The sequence below is a fragment of the Suricata suricatta genome, chromosome 12 (genome assembly GCF_006229205.1).
Source record: "Suricata suricatta isolate VVHF042 chromosome 12, meerkat_22Aug2017_6uvM2_HiC, whole genome shotgun sequence".
NCBI lineage: Eukaryota > Metazoa > Chordata > Mammalia > Carnivora > Herpestidae > Suricata > Suricata suricatta.
This window is the reverse complement of record NC_043711.1, coordinates 22,468,484-22,487,780: the sequence shown is the minus strand read 5'-3', so window position 1 is coordinate 22,487,780 and position 19,297 is coordinate 22,468,484. Positions and strand designations below refer to the sequence as shown.

The 19,297-nt window shown below is 44.6% G+C and overlaps 1 protein-coding gene across 1 annotated transcript in view; it reads right to left on the bottom strand.

Moving 5' to 3' along the window:
• Window positions 1-19,297, bottom strand: part of CACNA2D3 (calcium voltage-gated channel auxiliary subunit alpha2delta 3) — an 833,443-nt gene that overhangs the window by 280,538 nt on the left and 533,608 nt on the right. The window contains exon 14 of the mRNA XM_029917881.1: window positions 7,225-7,303. Within this exon, the coding sequence (XP_029773741.1) occupies window positions 7,225-7,303 (79 nt within the window). The remainder of the gene's footprint in view (window positions 1-7,224; window positions 7,304-19,297) is intronic.

The window sequence follows — 19,297 nt, the reverse complement described above, 5'->3', positions numbered from 1 at the left end:
CCTTTCACTGGAATATTAGCTCCATGACACGTTACAAAAAACTGGTGCCTATCTTGTCTGGAGTGGCATTCCCAGAACCAAGCACAGGCATCTGGGGGAGCCAACAGTAATGCAGGGACATTCATGAGGTCCGACTATCTCCCTGCCCCTGGGCCACACAACAGCCTAACTCGTGTCTCACTGTATAGACAGGAAACAGAGCTCGGTAATTTGTCCTGGATCAATTCGAATTTGGGTTCATCCTATTCTAAAACCTTCGCTCTTCACCACAGAAGACACTGCCTCTCCCTCTATTGGGAAGGGTCAGGCACAGCTGCTCAGAGGTTCTGCCCCAAGAGGGTGCCCCTCAGGGGCTGTTTGTGTCTCAGTGACTGAGAATTTGAGGATGGGGATGGGAAATGCGTAGCTCTCCTCCGAAGTTGCTGAGAACTGCTCAATGATTAGCACCAAAGATCTACTGAAAAGGTCACAGGTCGCTGGTCTAACTTCTATCTCCAAACACAGACCAGGGATGTAGATATATAAAACGTAAGGAAAGCTGAAATTGTAAAAATACTATTAATAATGTACACGGGAAAGCTTAATACAAATATATCATCTAGCCCCAATCCATTAAAACCTAAAAACTTTCTGAAAGGCTCTCTTTTGTTTTAAAATGTTTTCATATAAGTTTTAGTTAACAAATGTACCTTTTGATGGATAGCAGGAAGTCACTGAGGGCTGGCCGCTTTGCCTGTAACCATAGGCGCTTCCCTAGTTTGCCCTCTGCGTTCTCTGGAATGGCCACCTGCCCTCCTCCCTCCCCTCACTTTTATTTCTTTTAAACCCTAGCTCTTGAATGTTTATTCTCTTCTTTAATGTGCCTTTTTGGACTTCATAGATCATGTAAGAAAACAGAATCAGCAATCATTTGGTAATTACCAAGGACTAATTAATGCTGAAATTAGCCATCTATTACAAGTGGTCTGCTCATTTTTCTACATAACATCAATTTATTTACCTTATTCCCTTGCAGAGCCTTCTGTGAACTGTGGGCCTCAACTACTCAGTGCGATAAACCACAGGCAGCCTGGCGCTTTGTTTTTCTGAGATTTTACCACCCTTACTTTGAGATTTCTTAAGGGTCTTTGTCGAAAAGGTGCCTCTGCATGAGATGCTCCATGGGCACATTGCTCCATACTCAGCTTTGTGGTGATGCCGGAGCCGAGGGCCCTGTCAGTCAGTCCTCAGTGGGCCTCTTTCAGTGCATCTCGCATGCCAGGGTCCCTGTTCCATCCTTGGTGTGGTGGGCATTGCTCTTAGTGAGTCTTTCAGAGGCCTCCCCCTCCTGAATATCACCAGCTGAAAGCTAGAAAGCCCGTACTCAGATGGCCGTTGTGCCCGAGCAGTAAGGTGGGCAGTGAGGTCGCTGGTGTGACCTCGTGTGCATCCTCTAAGGGAACAGCAGCGTTCTCGGAAGCCCCTCCCAGTGTTCTGTCTTCCTCCTCCCTGTCAACAGCACGCACTACTAAAAAAGCACTCATTTCTGTAGAAAAATGTAGTTTACAAACGGCTGTCTGTCTCCACGATTCTTTGGACTTTCACAAAGACCAGGCAAGAGGTCTGCTGAGCCATGTGCACTGAGGGGTGCATGCTCAAGGAGCTGGAAAGAACCTGCTGGGAAAGAATGTCTCCCGGGGCAGGGAACCCAGTGGCCCTGGTGGGCATCATTCCAAGTGTGAAGCTGTCAGAATCAGCCCGAAACCTCAGAGTTAGGAGTAAACCTTTTCTTTTGTGAATAATATTACATTTTTAATTTCAAATCACATGTTAGAAAAAACTAATCTGAAGGATCACGCAGTGGAGCTAGCAATGCTGGCTTGTCTGTGGCTCTCCTGCTGAGCCAACTCTTCCCACCTCATCTCCTCTCAGAGACTTAACGTCCCCGTTTGTAAATGACAGAAACTGGACCACACGCCTACACAGGCTGAGGCAGGACCGCTTCTGGGACACACGGGCTGAGTATAAATCCTGGTCCAGCCTTTATGAGCTATCGCAAAGACTAGACATTAAAGTCTTTCCTTAAACTCTAAATTTCCATTTCTAAATTCTCTCATATGATGGGAAACAAGCAAGAGTCTTCTATGAAATGGGACTGGCTTCCCCACAAAGCGAGACAACCCTACAGCCTGGTGAAGAGTTAAGCTCAGGCTTTGGGATCAGCTGGGCCTGAATCCTGGCCCTGCCACTTGCCGGGTGCGAACCCAGAGGAAGGTGCCCGTCTCTCCAAACCTGCTGGCTACCCACACACCTCCCGAAGCTTTAAGAGGTCAGAGATAACACACGAAAGTGCTCTGCATTCTACCCGGCACTGGGTAAGCAGCATGGTGTGTTTGGCTGTGATGTAACAAGAGGAGTCCCATCTTCATCTCCATCACCATTACCCTCTCCCCTCCGATCTTCCTGTTTATAATGTGCACAATGGAGTATTATTCATCCACGAAAAAGAAGGAAATCCTTTCCCTGAGACAACATGGATGACGCTTGAGGGCACCGTGCTATGTAAGTTAGACAAAGAAGGACGAATACTATATGACACCGCTTATATGTAAAATTGATGTGAAATCTAAAAAAGCTAAACTTGTAGAAACAGAGAGTAGAATGGTGGTTACCAGGGGCTGGAAGGGGGTGGGGGGGGATTGGGAGATATGGCCAAAAGGTACAAAATTAAAAAAAAAAAAAAAAGAATTACAGGGGGGCCTGGGTGGCTCAGTCAGTTGAGCGTCCGGCTTCAGTTCAGGTCATGATCTCGCAGTTTGTGGGTTCGAGCCCCGCCTCAGGCTCTGTGCTGACAGCTTGGAGCCTGGAGCCTGCTTCAGATTCTGTGTCTCCCTCTCTCTCTGACCCTCCCCTGCTCATGCTGTCTCTCTCGGTCTCTCAGAAATAAATAAAAGACATTTTTGAAAAAAAAATTACATAAATGTATCTGAATGACATCTTTGCCTTCTCCCACCTGTTTCCAAATGGCAAAAAGTTGCAATTTTCACTTTCCCCTCAATCCCACCTACAACCATTCTGACTGCATAAATTTCGCTATCTTTTAGGGGGACAAGACACTCAGAAAGGTATAGTGAAATTAACGATTTCGGGATGAAAAAAGACTGTGGGTCTGAGCTCCTGAGGAGGGCTCAGCCATCAGTTCTCTCTCAGATCCAGAGAAAATGACCATTAACCCATCAAAAAGGGACAAGCTGAGCAGAGGGACAACCAAGAGAGACTCACGGGGCGTTTCCAGGCAACCTAATGATGACTGATTGGTTGAGAACCCAAACACAGAGCTCCTTCTTTATTTGCACAGCTGGAGAACACTCCCTTCGCCGTGATTTCTGAAGGAGAATCAGGCAGTGCTTATTTAAAATCTTGGCACACTGCACGTTAGAGAAGGTCGTCACGGCTTTATGGAGTATCTGGGCTAGTCGGCCCCTCTTTCCAGTTTTCCCAGCTCACTTGTTTACCCAATAGTGTGAATACAGAGCTTTGAGTTCCACAAGCCACTCTATGATGGCAATGATTGTTTTCATGCATTGAAAATGGTTTGCCGCTTTGCCTCATTAGTGCTGGTTCCCTCAAGATAGGACCTAGTTATGCATAAAATGAAACAAACCAATGAGCTGCAGGCCTCTCTGGATTTTGCTAGTAGATTGGGCAAGGGGCATGAAAGTCCCCAGGAATCCATTTCCAAGGGAAGGTATCTGAGGTGCACGGGCTGAGAACCGTCTCCATGGCTACCAGACTCCATTGGTGCAGATAGTGGGTCTCTGACATTGACCTTGGGAAGAGGTGCTGGCCCTAGGACTCCTGAGTCACATGGGCCCGTCAGCCAGCAGGCTTCTCCTTGGGCTTCCCTGGGCTCCCCCTGAGCCTGTTTTGGTCCCCAAATGCTAATGCTTCATTTCACTGAAGAACTTGGCTGACTCAGGCAGAAACTATGTAAGGGGGGGGTGCTCTCTGGACCTCATGTCACTTGAGATGAAAAATGTTATGCTGCCTCCATACTAGAACAATCTGAGACTATAAACAATGATTTAATTAATGACCATAGCCGAATACTTGCTCACCGATATTACGTGGTCTGAAACCCCATAACTGACGCAACGTGAAGCCAATGTTTATATGGGCACAGATGACTGGAAGCTAACATTTTGATGGCAACTGTTACTTTGAAGAGTGGCAAACAATGACATTTTATTCCCGAGGCCCTTTAGAAAAGAAGCAGAGTGAGGAAGGCAGACGTTTTGAGAGAGACTCGCTTTGGCACGGAAGGAAATGACTGGATCTGTTCAGGAAGAGAGAGAGAGTCACTGTGGAATCCACTGGCCCGGCCAGCCAGGCAGCTACTATTACCTCCTTGGGTTTTCCAAGTTGCTGTGCTCAGAGCTTATAAATCCAAAGGCCTATATTCTATAGCCAGGCCCTGGAATACTCTGAGTTGACTAAATTGTCTTCAAAAGGATGCCTCAAGGATTCTTATAAACAATGGCTAAAACTGAATTATGGTGTAATATTAGTTGATTAAGACAAGCCTTCAATTTGAGTAATTTTCATCAGCTGGACACAGACAGGGATACAAACAAGAACCCATGACTAAATGCATCCTAGCTGATGGGAAGAACGGCAATCCAATGTGGCAGGAATAATAGCAAACTCTTTAAAAAATTTGAAAATGGAAAGGAACTCTTTCTTTTCAAGACCACAAAATAAAGGAAAAAATGGGGAAAGTGCAGCTCGTTCAAGGTTTTCAAATGTCAACAAAGTTCTAAAACTCATTTCAAGAACGTCCTCTTCACTCAGAGGAAATCTGGGATCCACAGAACCTCCATATCTTCACTACCCGTGTCTCTCCTGGACTTTGCCCCCGAGTGAAGCCAGATGCATTATTTTAAGACAATCAGAATTGCTGATACCTGTTAGTGAGGCCAGTCAGCCACTAACCTAAACTAACTGTAAAATGTTTTCTGGTAGTGCCTCAAGGAAATGTTAAAGCCTTCTATGCTTTCCTCTCCTTTTAAGATGAGGGAATTGACACTGGCTTAAAAAATTGTTCCATGTAGAAGCAGAGAATTTAAGACAATGTCAAGCAAAGGGAAAGGTGAGCAATGTTTCTTTCCTTGTCCAAGCACCTTTTCACCACTCACATCTTACACCCACCCGCTCACAGTACTAAGCCCCCACAGAACACAAATACTTTTCTCTATGGGGTTACCTCTGCCCATGCCCAATCCAGCTTGGGGAGACCTGGCCCAAGTGAGGGGTCGTAATCTTTTCCGGGAAAATGAAAGGACTTGAAATCAGAATTTAGAATGCTGACCAGTCTCAAGTGGAAAAGATATAAACTCTTCTTTCTAGTATAATGTCTTGCCCACAATGTGTTGTGTGGACAGAGAAGCGTACGTGGCATGGGGTGGTCATTTCTAGATATGCACACACCACAGCGGGGGTAAGGGGGGTGTCTACAGAAAGAAAGAATGTCATGGAGTGCAGGAAAAAGCCAAGGACAAAAAGAGCTGAATCCAGCTCCTCGTCCCTCATGAGACATGAGCTTCTCTTCCTGCTTTGGGCTCTGAGTCACTCCTTCTCCTCTCCAAAACACTCCTCTTTTTCATCTCAGAGAGGAACTTTGGTTGCTTGCAACTAAAATAACTTTGTCTTAAGAGCTGGGATGTGCAAACTCTTCACGGAGTCCTCTTTCCTCCACTAAGACACAGACATTGGAACTTTTTTTTTTTTTTAATAAAGGATGGCTTAGGAGACAATCTTAAAAAAGACCACCTAAATCTATCAAGACCAGTTTGCCATGTGATGGGATGTGTCTTCCTTTGTAAATAGTGTGTCTAGCCAATTTACTCATTTTTCAAACATTACAGGAGCGTTCACTCTGAGTAAGACAGAAGGTTGGGCTCTCCCCGACTGCTCATGATGAGATCAGAGGGAAAGGCTGCTCTCATAGAGCATGTGGCCTCCAAGGGACAGAAGACATGCCTACAGATCAAAATGGCACCAGGAAATCACACAGGGCATTTGTGTGCGAGGCACTGAACTACCAGTTTTACCTGCAGAGCCCCATTTAAGGCTCACAACACTGTCTGCACGTGTCATCATTACCCAGATGGGTCTGGTGACTTGTCTGTGGTGGTGGATGGTGGAGGCTAGATCTGAACTCAAGGAATCTGCGTTAAGACTCCAGCAGTCTGGACTTGGCCAGCTATTTGTCTCCTCTGTTTTGCCTTTTTGGTTGTATGTAGCATGAAAAGAAGCCCTTTATAGACTAGCGGGCCCTGTCACCTCCTTCTGTCTTCCCCAGAGCATTGTTTCTGACACACAACAGGAGATGATTAAATAATAAACCTCAGCATATGGAAAAGGCAACAATTACTGAGCATTTACCATGTCTCAGCATTGAACCAGGCACCTAATATATACTGTTTCGTTAAGCCTTACATTTAATAGGAATCAAAGGAAGAACTATTATCCACAACCTGATTTTGAAAATTATAACACGGAAGCATGTTAAAAACTAATTTGATTAGTTAAGCAGGCTGTTATACTATGGGAACGTATCAAACTGGACGTCTCAGTAGCTTAACACAGAGGGTTATTGATTATACCAGCAGCATGCGCCGGCACATGTCCTGGGGCAGGGGGAGCAGAAAGGCCTCTGTCCCACGTGGTCACTCAGGGAACCAGGCTGATGAAGTCATTTCATGACTATTCCCTCTGGAGCATGGAGTTTCAGAGTCACGAGTCAGGAGAACAGAGTACTGACACTGTCATACTAGCTCTGAAGTGCTTTCGCCTAGAAATGACGTGGGTTGGTTTTGCTCACAGCCGATGGAACTTGTCTTGAGGCCCTGGCCAACTGCAAGGGGACTGGGAAGGTGGAGTGAGCACATGGGCATCGGCGCTCAGTAAACTGCTACGCCATCATAATCATCCCAAGGTCACTCAGCCACTAAGCAACAGAGTGCAGACAGAGGGCTAACCACTCCACCTGACGATGTCCTCAAAATTTGTAAACATATTTCAGGAGAAGCTATTACAAGTTATCAAAACTCATCTAGAAACACCCACATGTTATCTTAGAACTCACAGCCTTCTCCTAGAACGTTCCACTCTCTCAGGACTATCCCTATTTTGGCACATCCGAGGGGAAGTTACTCAGAGCCAAGCACATGGGGGGAAACCTACCTTTGTTGGCACAAGCCATCCACTTGAGATTGTCTGCAAAAGCAGCCTCCCGTCCAATGAGGTAGGTGAAGATGCGGACCTGAGAGGAAGAGGAACACAGGCATCAGCGGGGCTCACCTTCCACTGTGCGGCCCGGACCACATGCGTGGCACACACACATGTGCTCTACGTCTTTAATGCCCCGGGCTTCCCATCTGCAGGCACACATTTAAGACATTTGAGGTACAGTCAGCTAGAAATATATTCAAAACTGGGGCCTTTGATCTTTTAAGCCATATGGCACTGGTGGTGGTTGTTTTTCGGTGGGCAACGCAAGACAGAGGAGAGCAACTTGAAATGGGAAATGGCAGCGTCACAGGCCCGGAATTGCTGCCCACAAATGGACAAGGATCGTCCAGGTCTGAACCAAATCCGCAACCATTTTCCCCATCCACACAGGAAATGCAGAGTATGCTCTTCTTGGGAACACAAACGCTACCAAAGACCCTCAACATTTCCCCCAAAATGGTGAGGAGAGCCTGCAGAGATTCTGACCATCTGTGGTGTCTGGCATGATTTTAGGAGGTCATTAACTGGGACCAGAGGCACAGCCTGTAGCCAGGAGACCAATGGGGACTCTTTCTAGCCTTCTTAAGCATTTGGTTCCCAAAGAGCAGAAAACACAAGTGAAACTCTGGCTCTCTCATTTTCTATTGCTTTCTCAACTCTCTCTCATGAAGCCAGAATTCTCTGAAATAGAGTACAATCCATCCCCCAAAGTAGTACTTGAGGTAAAATGGGAGAAAGATGAGGAACTAAAAGGGATAGAGCCCTTGAATTCAAATTTAAAATGGTACATGGCTCAATGGCACACAGTCCAAACAAAACTCTTCTGGGCAGCCAAGCACGGTGCTACGGCCACCTCTCTGCGGCTGAGTTAATGAAGGCATGCTATCGGATGAAGATGCTGGATATGTGGTACCAAAGGCTTTCCTACTGGTATCCCCTCATCCCACCGAGACTGGCTCGGGCACGCCTACCGCTCCTTCAGTGCCTTTACTATAGTTGTAGTTAACTAGCATCTTGTGTGGCTCCGTCTGTGAGATCGATTCCTGCTAGCCTGTGTCTCTAAGGCAGGGAGAAGGAGATGTGCGTCCTTCCCCTGGCTATGTCCTGACGGAGCACAGCGCTCACGGTGTTAAAGCTCAACACATGAATGGATAAAAATACATGAATGCTCCCAGCCGAGTGAAAAAATGCAGGTTTTGCTTCATTTTATTTATCTATTATTTTTTTAAGTAGGCTCCATGCCCAATATGAGGTTTGAACTCACAACCCCAAGATCAAGCATCATGTACTCTACTGTCGGAGCCAGTCAGGCGCTCAAGATTTTGTTTTAATTATAAGTATCCTCTTCTCTGGGCATTATAACTTGAAAGGCAGTGTAAAGAGATGTGTGGGGTTTTTTAAAAGTTATTTATGTATTTGTTTTGAAAGAGAGGAGAGAGGAGGGGCAGAGAGAGAGAGGGAGAGAGAAAATCCCAAGCAGGCTCCGTGCTGACAGCACAGAGCCTGATGCGGGGCTCAAACTCACAAACCACGAGATCATGACCTGAGTTGAACCACCCAGGTGCCCCTAAAGAAATGTTTAACCATAATTATCATTATGTAGCCTCAGCTTGTCCTCACTTGTGTGCTCTAGTGCTGCCATTTCATCCGTCACTGCTCCTCTAAGGGGGTTTCCCCGAGAGGCTTTGCCTCTCTTCATTCCTCTCACTCTTTCCCATACTATTCCCAGTGGAGAGAAAAAGGATATGTCATTTATTATTATATTATTATTATTATTATTTAAATTGGGAGATTCTGGCTTCTCTGGGAGAAAACAAGAGAAGAGTCAGCCCCATATGGCAAAAAGTGGTTGTCACTGACCAAGCCCTCCACAAAGTCACTCCCCTGTTCACTTTCCCTGTCTGGCCACTGTCGGCATTTAGCTGAGGATGTCTCATGTAGGGGGAACCGGAGGTCCAGTTAATTAAAACGATTTGCTGAATTTCATCTAGTCCTGGGGCGCCTGGGTGGCTCAGTCAGTTAAGCGCCCAACTCTTGATTTCGGCTCACGTCATGATCTCACAGTTTGTGAGTTTGAGTCCCATGTCAGGCTCTGCACTGACCATTTGAAGCCTGCTTGAGACTCTCTCTCTCTCTCTCTCTCTCTCTCTCTCTCTCTCTCTTTCTGTCTCTCCCCTGCTTGTGCCTCCCCCACCTCGAAAATAAATAGATAAACTTAAAAAATCTCATCTAGTCCAGAAGCAATGAGAAAGGTCTTCCGAGACCCCAGGATAACACTGGGCCCCCTCTCAGCACCCAGAAGGTGCTGGGTCTGTCCATTCAGAAAACCCCAAGCCCAAGGCCCAGAGCCAGCACCCAGAGGAATACAGCCAGCACTGGAATACCGTCTTTTGAGACCCAAACCCATGCTTTTTTTTTTTTTTTTTCCCATAAATCGTCACCTTTCATTTCTAATTTAAGCTATTCTAAGGGAAAACCCTCGAGTGATAAAAACTTGCATCCCCACTGGCTCTTTTTTTTCTTTAATGTTTATTTATTTTTGAGAAAGAGACAGGGTGTGAGCAGGGAAGGGGCAGAGAGACAGGGAGACACAGAATCTGAAGCAGGCTCCAGGCTCTGAGCTACAGAGCCCAAAGCGGGGCTGGAACTCAAGAACTGTGAGATCATGACCTGAGCTAAAGTCGGATGCTTAACTGACTGAGCCAGGCACGGGCACCCCACCCCCTCAACTGACTCTTAACGAAGCAGAAAATGTAAAAGATAGCTCTTAGTAAATGAAGCTAGGAGTCCATCTTTGCAGGCAAATAGGAGAAGATGTGGCACACAGTGGCCCATATGTTTGCATGCACCAAATCCCTCTGCCATACAGATGAAGGAACTCAGGATAAACTGAGTTCTCTCTCAGCAGCATAGTTAAAGCTCCAGCACAAGGTTGGAACCACTGGCAAGACTTCTATAATCCCTCACTTAAAAAGATGGCAACCCATTTGGAAAACCAGCAGGATCGTGCCAAACTCCAGACCAGACCTGACTGCTCAAGAAGAACTGTGCTAACAGTAACCACAATCATGGAAACCGGCACCGCAGCCTCCGCACCGCCGCCATGGCTCCTGCTCTGGCCCCAGCCCTGGGTCAGGTGCATGCTAAAGGACATAGAGGCATCATATTTATTTTGTTGGTTTGTATTTTATTTTATGGCTTATGAAAGAGGATCAAATAATGTTTAATATTTCCATTTATGTGGCACTCTTGGCTCCCAGGGGACGGGCCTCCTTATCTGAGTAGAAATGGCATGGAAAGAACTTGTCACATCTCTGCCTATAAAATAAACATCATCAAACGATACTAGGTCCATGCCCTAGGTTTCTCACAATGATGCTTTTCAACTAGCAACAAAAGAGAAGGGATTTTTACTCCAAAATAAACATTTGGGAGAGCAATTTAACAATATTCATAGCATTTTATATTTGTAATTTTTTCAGGCCCAGTAATTCTATCTCTATGCATTTATTTTATAGCCAAGATAACAAACAAAATGCCCACAGAAGCGGAGCAGGTATCAAAGATGACAGGATGTGATAGGTACATGGAAAACTGTAGAGTTGCATATCTTCTTAAAGCCCTGTAATTTCATTTTATATGTTTTCACAAACACACAAAAATAGTAAAGCTACAAGAATGTTCACCTTCATTGTTTGTAATAGTCAATAACTGTTACAGCTTAAGTGTCTCTTGATAGCTGAATGGCTAAAAAAAATTACCGTCCATTCACAGAGCAGAATACCGTGTAGCTACGTACTCCTGTAGAAAGACAGCCGGCAGAGACTGGTGAGGGGGCAGAACCATGCTGTAGACTACTGTATACCCTGTATATTCTGTATAGCACAGAATCCTATTTCTCCTAAAGGGGACTTACACTTTTTAGTTCACAAATGTCTCTATCATCTGTTTTTACAAATGAACAGGGATTGCTTTAATAACTGGAGATCATTCTAAACGAGAAGAAAGTAATCACACGGCAGCTTCTTGAACCATTCTATAAGGACTTCGGAAGAATTGACGTAGCAGTGAAAATTCAATGCAAAAGATGGAATGTGGCCATTAAGACCCAGCCCTGAATCTTCCGGGGTGGGGGGGGGGGGGCTGCCATACTCCAGCACTCAACTAACTGAGTACAAAACCTCAAGGAGTAATTTAATCAAATTGCTCCTCATTTCTATCATGAGCAGATTCTGTAATCTGATAGGTATCATTTCCAACAATTAGAGATTTCTTCCCCAAGAAGCACCACTAAAGAAATGTTCAGAAGTCTGCCTTGAGCACAACTACTGTTCAGATCAGAGGTGATCCTGAAAGCCAGGTTCATACACAGAATATCAAGGGACAGAGTCACCGCACAGACCACAGCAGGATCAGGCCACACAGAGGCTCCCCAGAAAGCCAGGCCTTTGTGTTCACCATTTGCAGGCATGAAGGCACCGCTTTCATTAATGCGGCACTAAGGAGGGGGTGAAACGTCTGCATCGACCTATTAGTTCATTCTGATCTCCCATTTAAGTTCCTATGGTCTTTACGTATTCTATAAACCTAATTAAGCTTAATAACATTTAGAATGTGGACATTTCAAAGTTCAAAGTCACTTAATTTAATCTGCTTAGTATAAAATTTCCCAAGTGAAACAAACAAAAATTTCAATCCAGTTTTTCCAAAAAACAAATTATACTCTTACTCAGGGAGATGCAATTCCCACCAGAAAATCTGAGAGGCACTATTCCTCTCAATGTGGGTGAATACTGGTAGTTTGAGTTGATAATAATAATGAGCCAAATCTCTTCTTTCTATAGGCATCAAAATAGAGGAGGAAGAATGGCTGCCAGTAGATGTACCATGGACACATTTTACAGCCAGAAAACAGGCTGCCATCAAGCCCCCGACAAGTCTGGTACTGACAGGGATACCACCAATGACCATGCTTTCGCAACAGTCCAAGAGTAGCAGGCCATCATCTGTCTATCACAAGTAACTTCTGAGCACCTTCTGAGCACTATATACCAGGGACCATTCTTGGGATTGGGGATAAAATGGATAAACTGCTAAAACAAACTCTGTCTTTAGGGAGTTTACATATTCATGGGAGTGAAACAGATAATTAATGGCAAATTCCTATCTAACATTGATTTGTTGGATTAAATACTTATGAAGAAAATAAAGCATATTGGAACAATGAAAAGTGAAGAAAGCTGCAAGAGAGGAAGGGAAGTCCACCCTGATAATGTGACATGTCATCAGGGTTCTGGACAACACGGGTGAGAGAGGTGAAACCAGACACATGGCTATTGAGGAAGAATGCTCCCGGTGAAGGGAACAGAAGGCATGCTCAAGGGATAGTGAAGGCACCAGTGGAAATGGAGTGTAGCCAATTAGCAGAGGTTGTAGAGAATGAACGTGGACAGACAGTAGGGCCCTTGCAACCACTGTTAGAGAACAGAACCACCGAAGGGACTGAGTTGAAGCCTGACACAAGCTATACATAATCTTGTAAAAAGGGTAAATGTGTTTACAGTGTGCAGAATAGAGAATATGCCATAGGCCGTCATGCTCAACTTAGCTGCTCATCTGATTTTCCCTGTGATGTTCTTACAATTCTGAAGACCCAGGTCCCATCCAAGCAAGTTAAATAAGATGCGCTGGAGCAGACAGTCTTTTAATCTCCCTTGGCTCCAACGGGCAACCAAGTTTGAGAACCACAGCCACAGGGAGACAGGGCAGAAGCAGAGACACAAAAGTAGGAGGCCATCGAAGTGATCCAGATGAGAGATGACAGTGGCTCTGGCCAGGGTGAGGGGAGTTCTCAGACTTCAGCATCAGGATCACTAGGGGCCTTGGCTCACATGTTACCCCAACACTCATCCTCCAGAGATTTAAATTAAGTAAGCCACAGATCCACATTTTTAAAAAGCACTTGTGGTGAGTCTGACCCATAGGTAGACCAATGCCAATATTTTTATTTATTTATTTGTTTATTTATTATTTATTTATTATTTATTTATTGCCAATGTTCTTAAATAACAGAGAAGACAAGCCTTGAACAAAGGGAAGTAGAAACAGGAATTCATAAAACATTGGAGCCATCCAACAAAGGTATTTCTTTCTATACATTGCTAAGGATTGAGGCTAAACTTCTAGTTTATAATCCTGTATGTGGTTTTAAAAAAAATAGAGGAGATGGATCAAGAGGACATTTTCTTTTTAAGTTTGTGCCAATCCAGCAAGGCAGGAACATCAGACACCAACCAGACTGGACAAACAGGATCAGCCTTCTGCAGTTCCTTTTTTCCCCAAGAAAGGGCAGATTTGTGCTCACATGTCTGTAGCCAGAGCTGAGTCTTCACATCCAAAGCTCTGCTCCTCAGAATTACAGTAACTCTATTCTTACTCCCACATACAGAGGAAAGAGCTGAGGACAGCACACTTAGTAACCTCCAAATACATCGTCTTTACATTTATTTTTTTTTAAAAACTATCTTTTATTTTAAAATAACATTTAACTACAAATCTAGTACTTCTAACTTATAAAACATGCAGTCTATATGGATTATATGTATAAATGGCATTTGCTAAAAGAATCATTGAGTACCTCTGGGGGCCCTGATCCATGGGTTTGCAATTTTAATTCAACTAACTGGTGGCCTCTGCAAATAAACGTGTGCACTTACCCTTATGTCTCTGCACCTGCTCATACCCCTTCAGACTCACTGCCCAACTCAAATATTCCCTAAAATACCTTCTGGATTTCTCAAAAATGGTGTAGGACTTCAGCTTTAAAAGAAGTCTCCTGATGTCTTTTTTTCTTAAAGTCAACTTACTATTACTATGTTCTTAATCTGTGTCTTCACAAAAGATATTCCTAATCAACTTCTCTTACTTGCTCATTTCTATGAATTCTGGTGCAGAGAAGCACCTCTGAATGAAATCTTTAAACTCTCAGCAGAAGATGAGGGCTGGAACTTGATTATTCCTCAAGCGCTTCATAAATCACGAAAGCAATGCAAGAGTAGAGACAGCCGTGGAGAAGGCTGATGCCAATGGAAAGCTATACTGAGTAGGTCGGTATAATCTAGAAGCCATCATGCTCATAATAAAAGAAGAAACATCCTTATCCAAAGGAGGAGAGAGGCATACAAGGTAACACTGTCATGAGCAGCAATACAAGGGGACAAATTGGATTAAATTACAAAAGTAATAAAATTTCAACAAATGAATATCATAGATCATTATGATAAATGGACTGTCATTTGAGGATGCCGTAAGAGTCTATATAATCTCTTTCCTCTCGAGCACAGTGCCTCTCATATGTGGTACTGAAAATATCCCAATTCAGAAAAAGTACCATTTGCTATTTTCTGGGCAGGAGGATGCACGTCCAGTTTTATGGGCATGTGTTTTGTCAAGGTGGAGAAGGTGTCTCTGAGTTGCCCAGGGGCTGGGAGCTGAGTTACACAGCGGACATGGGTGTGACACACTGCTTCATAGAACAGTAAGAAGTCAAGCTACAAACACCCTCAAAGGTGGGAGACACAATTCATTAGGCTATCCAACCCCATGGCCTTCATTAAGGAGGCAAAGCCATTGCATAAACGGTCTTTTTATGTTCTGTACTTTTGGTGCTCCGGGGCCCTGCTGCTTTGGAGAAATTACCCTCCCCAGGTCAGCTAATTCCCTGAGGTAGCAACTGACTTGTCTGTAGGTGCATCTCTGAATGCAAATAAACCAATCCTGACCTCCTCTTTTTATCAGGTGTTCATACTCTGGACCATTCTCCATCTGCCCTAACCACTCCATGGCTGCTACCAGACAACTAGGGACAGTCCTTATGCCCCCAAAGTCCATTGAAGTTATCCAATCCCAAGCCCGCATATCCTGCTTTGCCTCTCTTTCTTACATGGAAACCCCAAGAAGGCTTCAGTTCTCTAGCCCCCCTCCCTGACTCGCCGCCTCGGGGTTTCCCCTTGGTGAAGCTCCATGTGGTATGGCATTCTTTTTGCTGCTGGAAGACAAGTATAACAAACTTCTTCCTTCACACAAGGCATTTCCCTGTCTGTGTACCTAACCATATCCAATTCAAATAAATACTGAGAACTCTCAAAACAGCTGGAAACCAAGAGACCTGGGCTCCAGGTGTGCCCAACTGCACACTTACTGGCTAGGTGACCTTGAGCAAGTTAGTTCAACCCTTAGACTGTACTTTCCTCACGTGTGGGCAACACGTGCGTCATCCGTCCCGCTCCCTGTGATCAACGGCGAGTGAGGTAAGGGATGCAAGGACAGCTCAGAAGCAGTGAATTCGTCAGAGAGTTGCATCCAAGCGTGTTTCAGACAATTTGCTGCAGTAACACTAAACAAAGTGAGCTGAGGAAAGCTGACTCTCCTATTCATAGACACCCCCTCCACCCTCCTCAGAGGTCTGGTTCAAGAGAAATTGATGGTTGTGAGTGAATAAGTGATTCTTTGTAGGCGAGGGTTTTGAGGAGCCATCACTGATATTTGTCATTACCAAGGATAATGGGATTGACAGTTCCTACTACTAGAGGTATAGCAATGACAACTTCTATTAACCATTTCAGAGTTATAAGATCAATTGAGACATTGCCAAAGGCTATGGACTTTCCCCTACAAAAAAACCAAAATGCCCAAGGCTGTACATTCACAATTTCAGATAAGATATATGAGATTTGGGGCACCTCCTCACCAAAGATCCAGATTCCCTAGGAATCTCTGGATCCCAGGTTAAGAACCTCTGCTTTACAGACTTCTTATAGTCTGCTCTCTAAATTCCTCAAAAACAAATTGCATTCTGTGGACAATCAAAATAGACTCTTAGGTGCTGGCCAAATTCAGAGAGAAGTTCATTTGTTCTTAAATGAGTCCATTATTCAATGATTTGGTGATTCCCAGATATTAGCCATCCATGACCAGATCCAGACTTCACATCAGGCATGAGTCCTCAATATGTAGGAACAAGAAGGACACACCAGAAGACATGAGACAGAATAGGAACCACAACAGACCTTGAATTTGCACATTACATCATGGAGCCTTTGAATGACCACACCTAAAGGAAAAGGGATGGAATGGACAGACAGATAGGACCCCCATGTCATTCATTTTTAAATCCATAGAATCCAGTGCAATGCTTGACATGAAGCTAGTACTCAAACATGTGTTGACTTGTAACACCATAAAAATCATTTTCTGCTGGCATGAGGACTCTTGAAACATATTTGTCACCAAGATTCAGACCGCTGGCCACCACAGGGCCTACAGATCTGTATGGCTGGGAGGTCTCTCCCTGCTTCCCTTCCCTCTCAGACCTGGAGATCAAGTGGTGACAGTTATTTCTTTACAAGTATGCCCTTCTTCCAAGAAGGCTCATGGATTCAACACCATGAACAAAACACAAACTCATGTATGTAAAGTTGTTAAATTCAGCAGAATAGATGAGAAGGTCTACTTATGTAAAAGGGAAACCAACTTTTATACAAATGGGGATACGCATACTTACTTACACTTGTGAAACACCTTGGAATCACATCCCCCCTAGCTTAGGACCCTCCACTGTCTTCCCATTGCTCTTAGAATGTATTCCCAACTCCTGATCACAGCTATGATGCCCTGGAAGACCTAGAGACATGACAAACTCTTTTTGGCTTTAGGGTCTTTGCATCCACCTGTCCCACTGTCCGGAATGTTCTTTGCGCCCTCACTTTCTATAGCTATCATCCCATGTGTCTCCTTCATGACACCTGGTACATTTTGTAGTTATATTAATGCCTTACTTCCTTGAATTACGTCTATTTCTCCCTCCAGACAGAAATGCAGATGTGGGAGCAGAATGAGGCCACTGCACCCAGCTCAATGCCCGGGATGAGGCAGAGTCTCAGTGAGTATCAGTCACCCACTTTCTATCCATGTCTTTTCACAAATTTTGTAAGTCAAAATAAGTCAGCACAGGATGCTTACGAATCTATCAGAGTTAGAGCTCTTTCATTACCAACTTCATTTTAAATGCCTTCCTGTTTTTCCAGACTGAGTTGCTATCAATCAGCTGGAAATTTCACTTTCCCCTATGATAAGTTCCCTTGATTACTTTCCACACTGAAGCTCAGTGATAAATAGGATGACATGGAGGACTGAAAAGCTCTGGTCTTTGTGGCTACCATCTCATCTTCAGAAGCCAGAAAATGGTGTTATTTGAGGCCTCACATGGGTGGGTCATCAGTTTTACAGTATGTTTCATCCTAGGTGCTGTCCCTTGATTCTAGACGGAAGGCATGCAAGCTGTAGACTGAAGTTAGTTGTATTTTAAATAACTGCCTGCTTCAAAGATTACCTAGCAGTTGTCTTTACCTGTTGTAAAGATGCTTTACAATGGTGATAGGACACTTGCTCTTCCAAGCAACTTTCAGTGTAAGTTTCTTCTTCCTCCCACACCTTGGCACAGTTTGAATGGTTGGCAAAATTTCATGGAAAACAGAAATGACTGGGGGGACAGGTGAGCAGAATACAGTGGACACATTCAGGGTTGAGAACTGGACACACCCAGTGACAGCATCTGGGTCTTCCCCAGGCAAGCTAGGCAACCTGGGGGAGGTTACATGATCCTTCTGGGCCTCATCTGCTTTGTCTGCCAGGCACTATGGTTAGCAGAAAAATACCCATACGGCAGGACTGCTGTCAAATGGGAGGAGTTCGGGCAAGGTTTGTGCTACTAAGGAGTATGTGTGGGGTCCTTTCTAAGAGGAGGTCTTCAACAGGGCATTTAGCCTGGCCCCTAAAGAGAAAACATGCAGGAAAAGGCCCAGAGGTGTGAAGCCTGAAGGCGTGACTTGGCCTGCCAGTCTGGACCTTAGAGAAAAGCTCCTTTTCCCTAATGGTCCTCCCCTCTCCCCCACCAAGTTTGGTTTGCTACCCAGATGAGGGTACAGGACCAAGACTCACTAGGCCTTCAGTGAGTGCAAATATGGCCCTTGTTTGGGATGGAGGCCAAAGCCCCCCAGTAAGAAGTAGCATGCATTTGGAAAGAGCAGTCCCTCCCCAGACCACCCTAGTGAATCAGCACAGCACAGGTTATAGGTCGAGGATTTAGGGGTTTGGAATTCTGCCCAAATCATTCTCAAACTCATTAAAACCAACAGCTGTTGTGAATTCTAAGCTAGCACAGTTCTTGTCACTTCTATTTTCCCTACCAATCCACCATGTCACTAAGAATTAGTCTAAAATAGCAGTTTCTGCTGTCAAATCACCTGCCACCTTCTGGGGCTTACTGTCAGTAAAAAAATCAAGGACTCATCAGACAACTGCAAGGATATTGCTAAGGACAGTGTTCATTCTATTCTACCATCTGATTCTCCAAGAGGGAGACAGGTAGGAACATGGCTTGGGGCGGGTGGGAGGGATATATCAGAATCAATTGTGGGATTCTGGCAATCAATACATGCTCATTACCAGTACCCCAACCTCTACCCCCTCCAGGGATTCCAGGGCTCCCATGACCCTGACACGCACTATGGGAGCATGCCCCCAGCTGAAGACCATACTATCAAAAGCCACTGTTTTGAAATCAACAGAGTACCACAGGTGGATGGGGCAGGAAAGTGAGTGAAAGTTCCAGGGGGCAATTGGGGGGGAAACAAATCTTCTTTCTGAGAAACCCCAGAAGAAAATTTATTTCTTGTCTTCAATCAGTCAGAATTATATTTATCCTAAGAACTGGTATGTTTTAATCTTACAGACCATAAGCCTTAAAGCTGTCCAGGTTCACTCTTGGTGTTGGCTGTCCTCAAGCAGAGGGCTCAAACATCTCCAACAGAGATTGTTTTGTTTGGCCCTACTTTTATTATGTTCGCTCATAAATTTGTTCAACGCTTATTGTGAAAGAGGGTTAAATTTGGTTAAAAACTTTTAACTGTAAAATCCTTATATCTCTTCTCTTAGCTTTGTGTTCCTTTGGAGGTATAGTCGATGT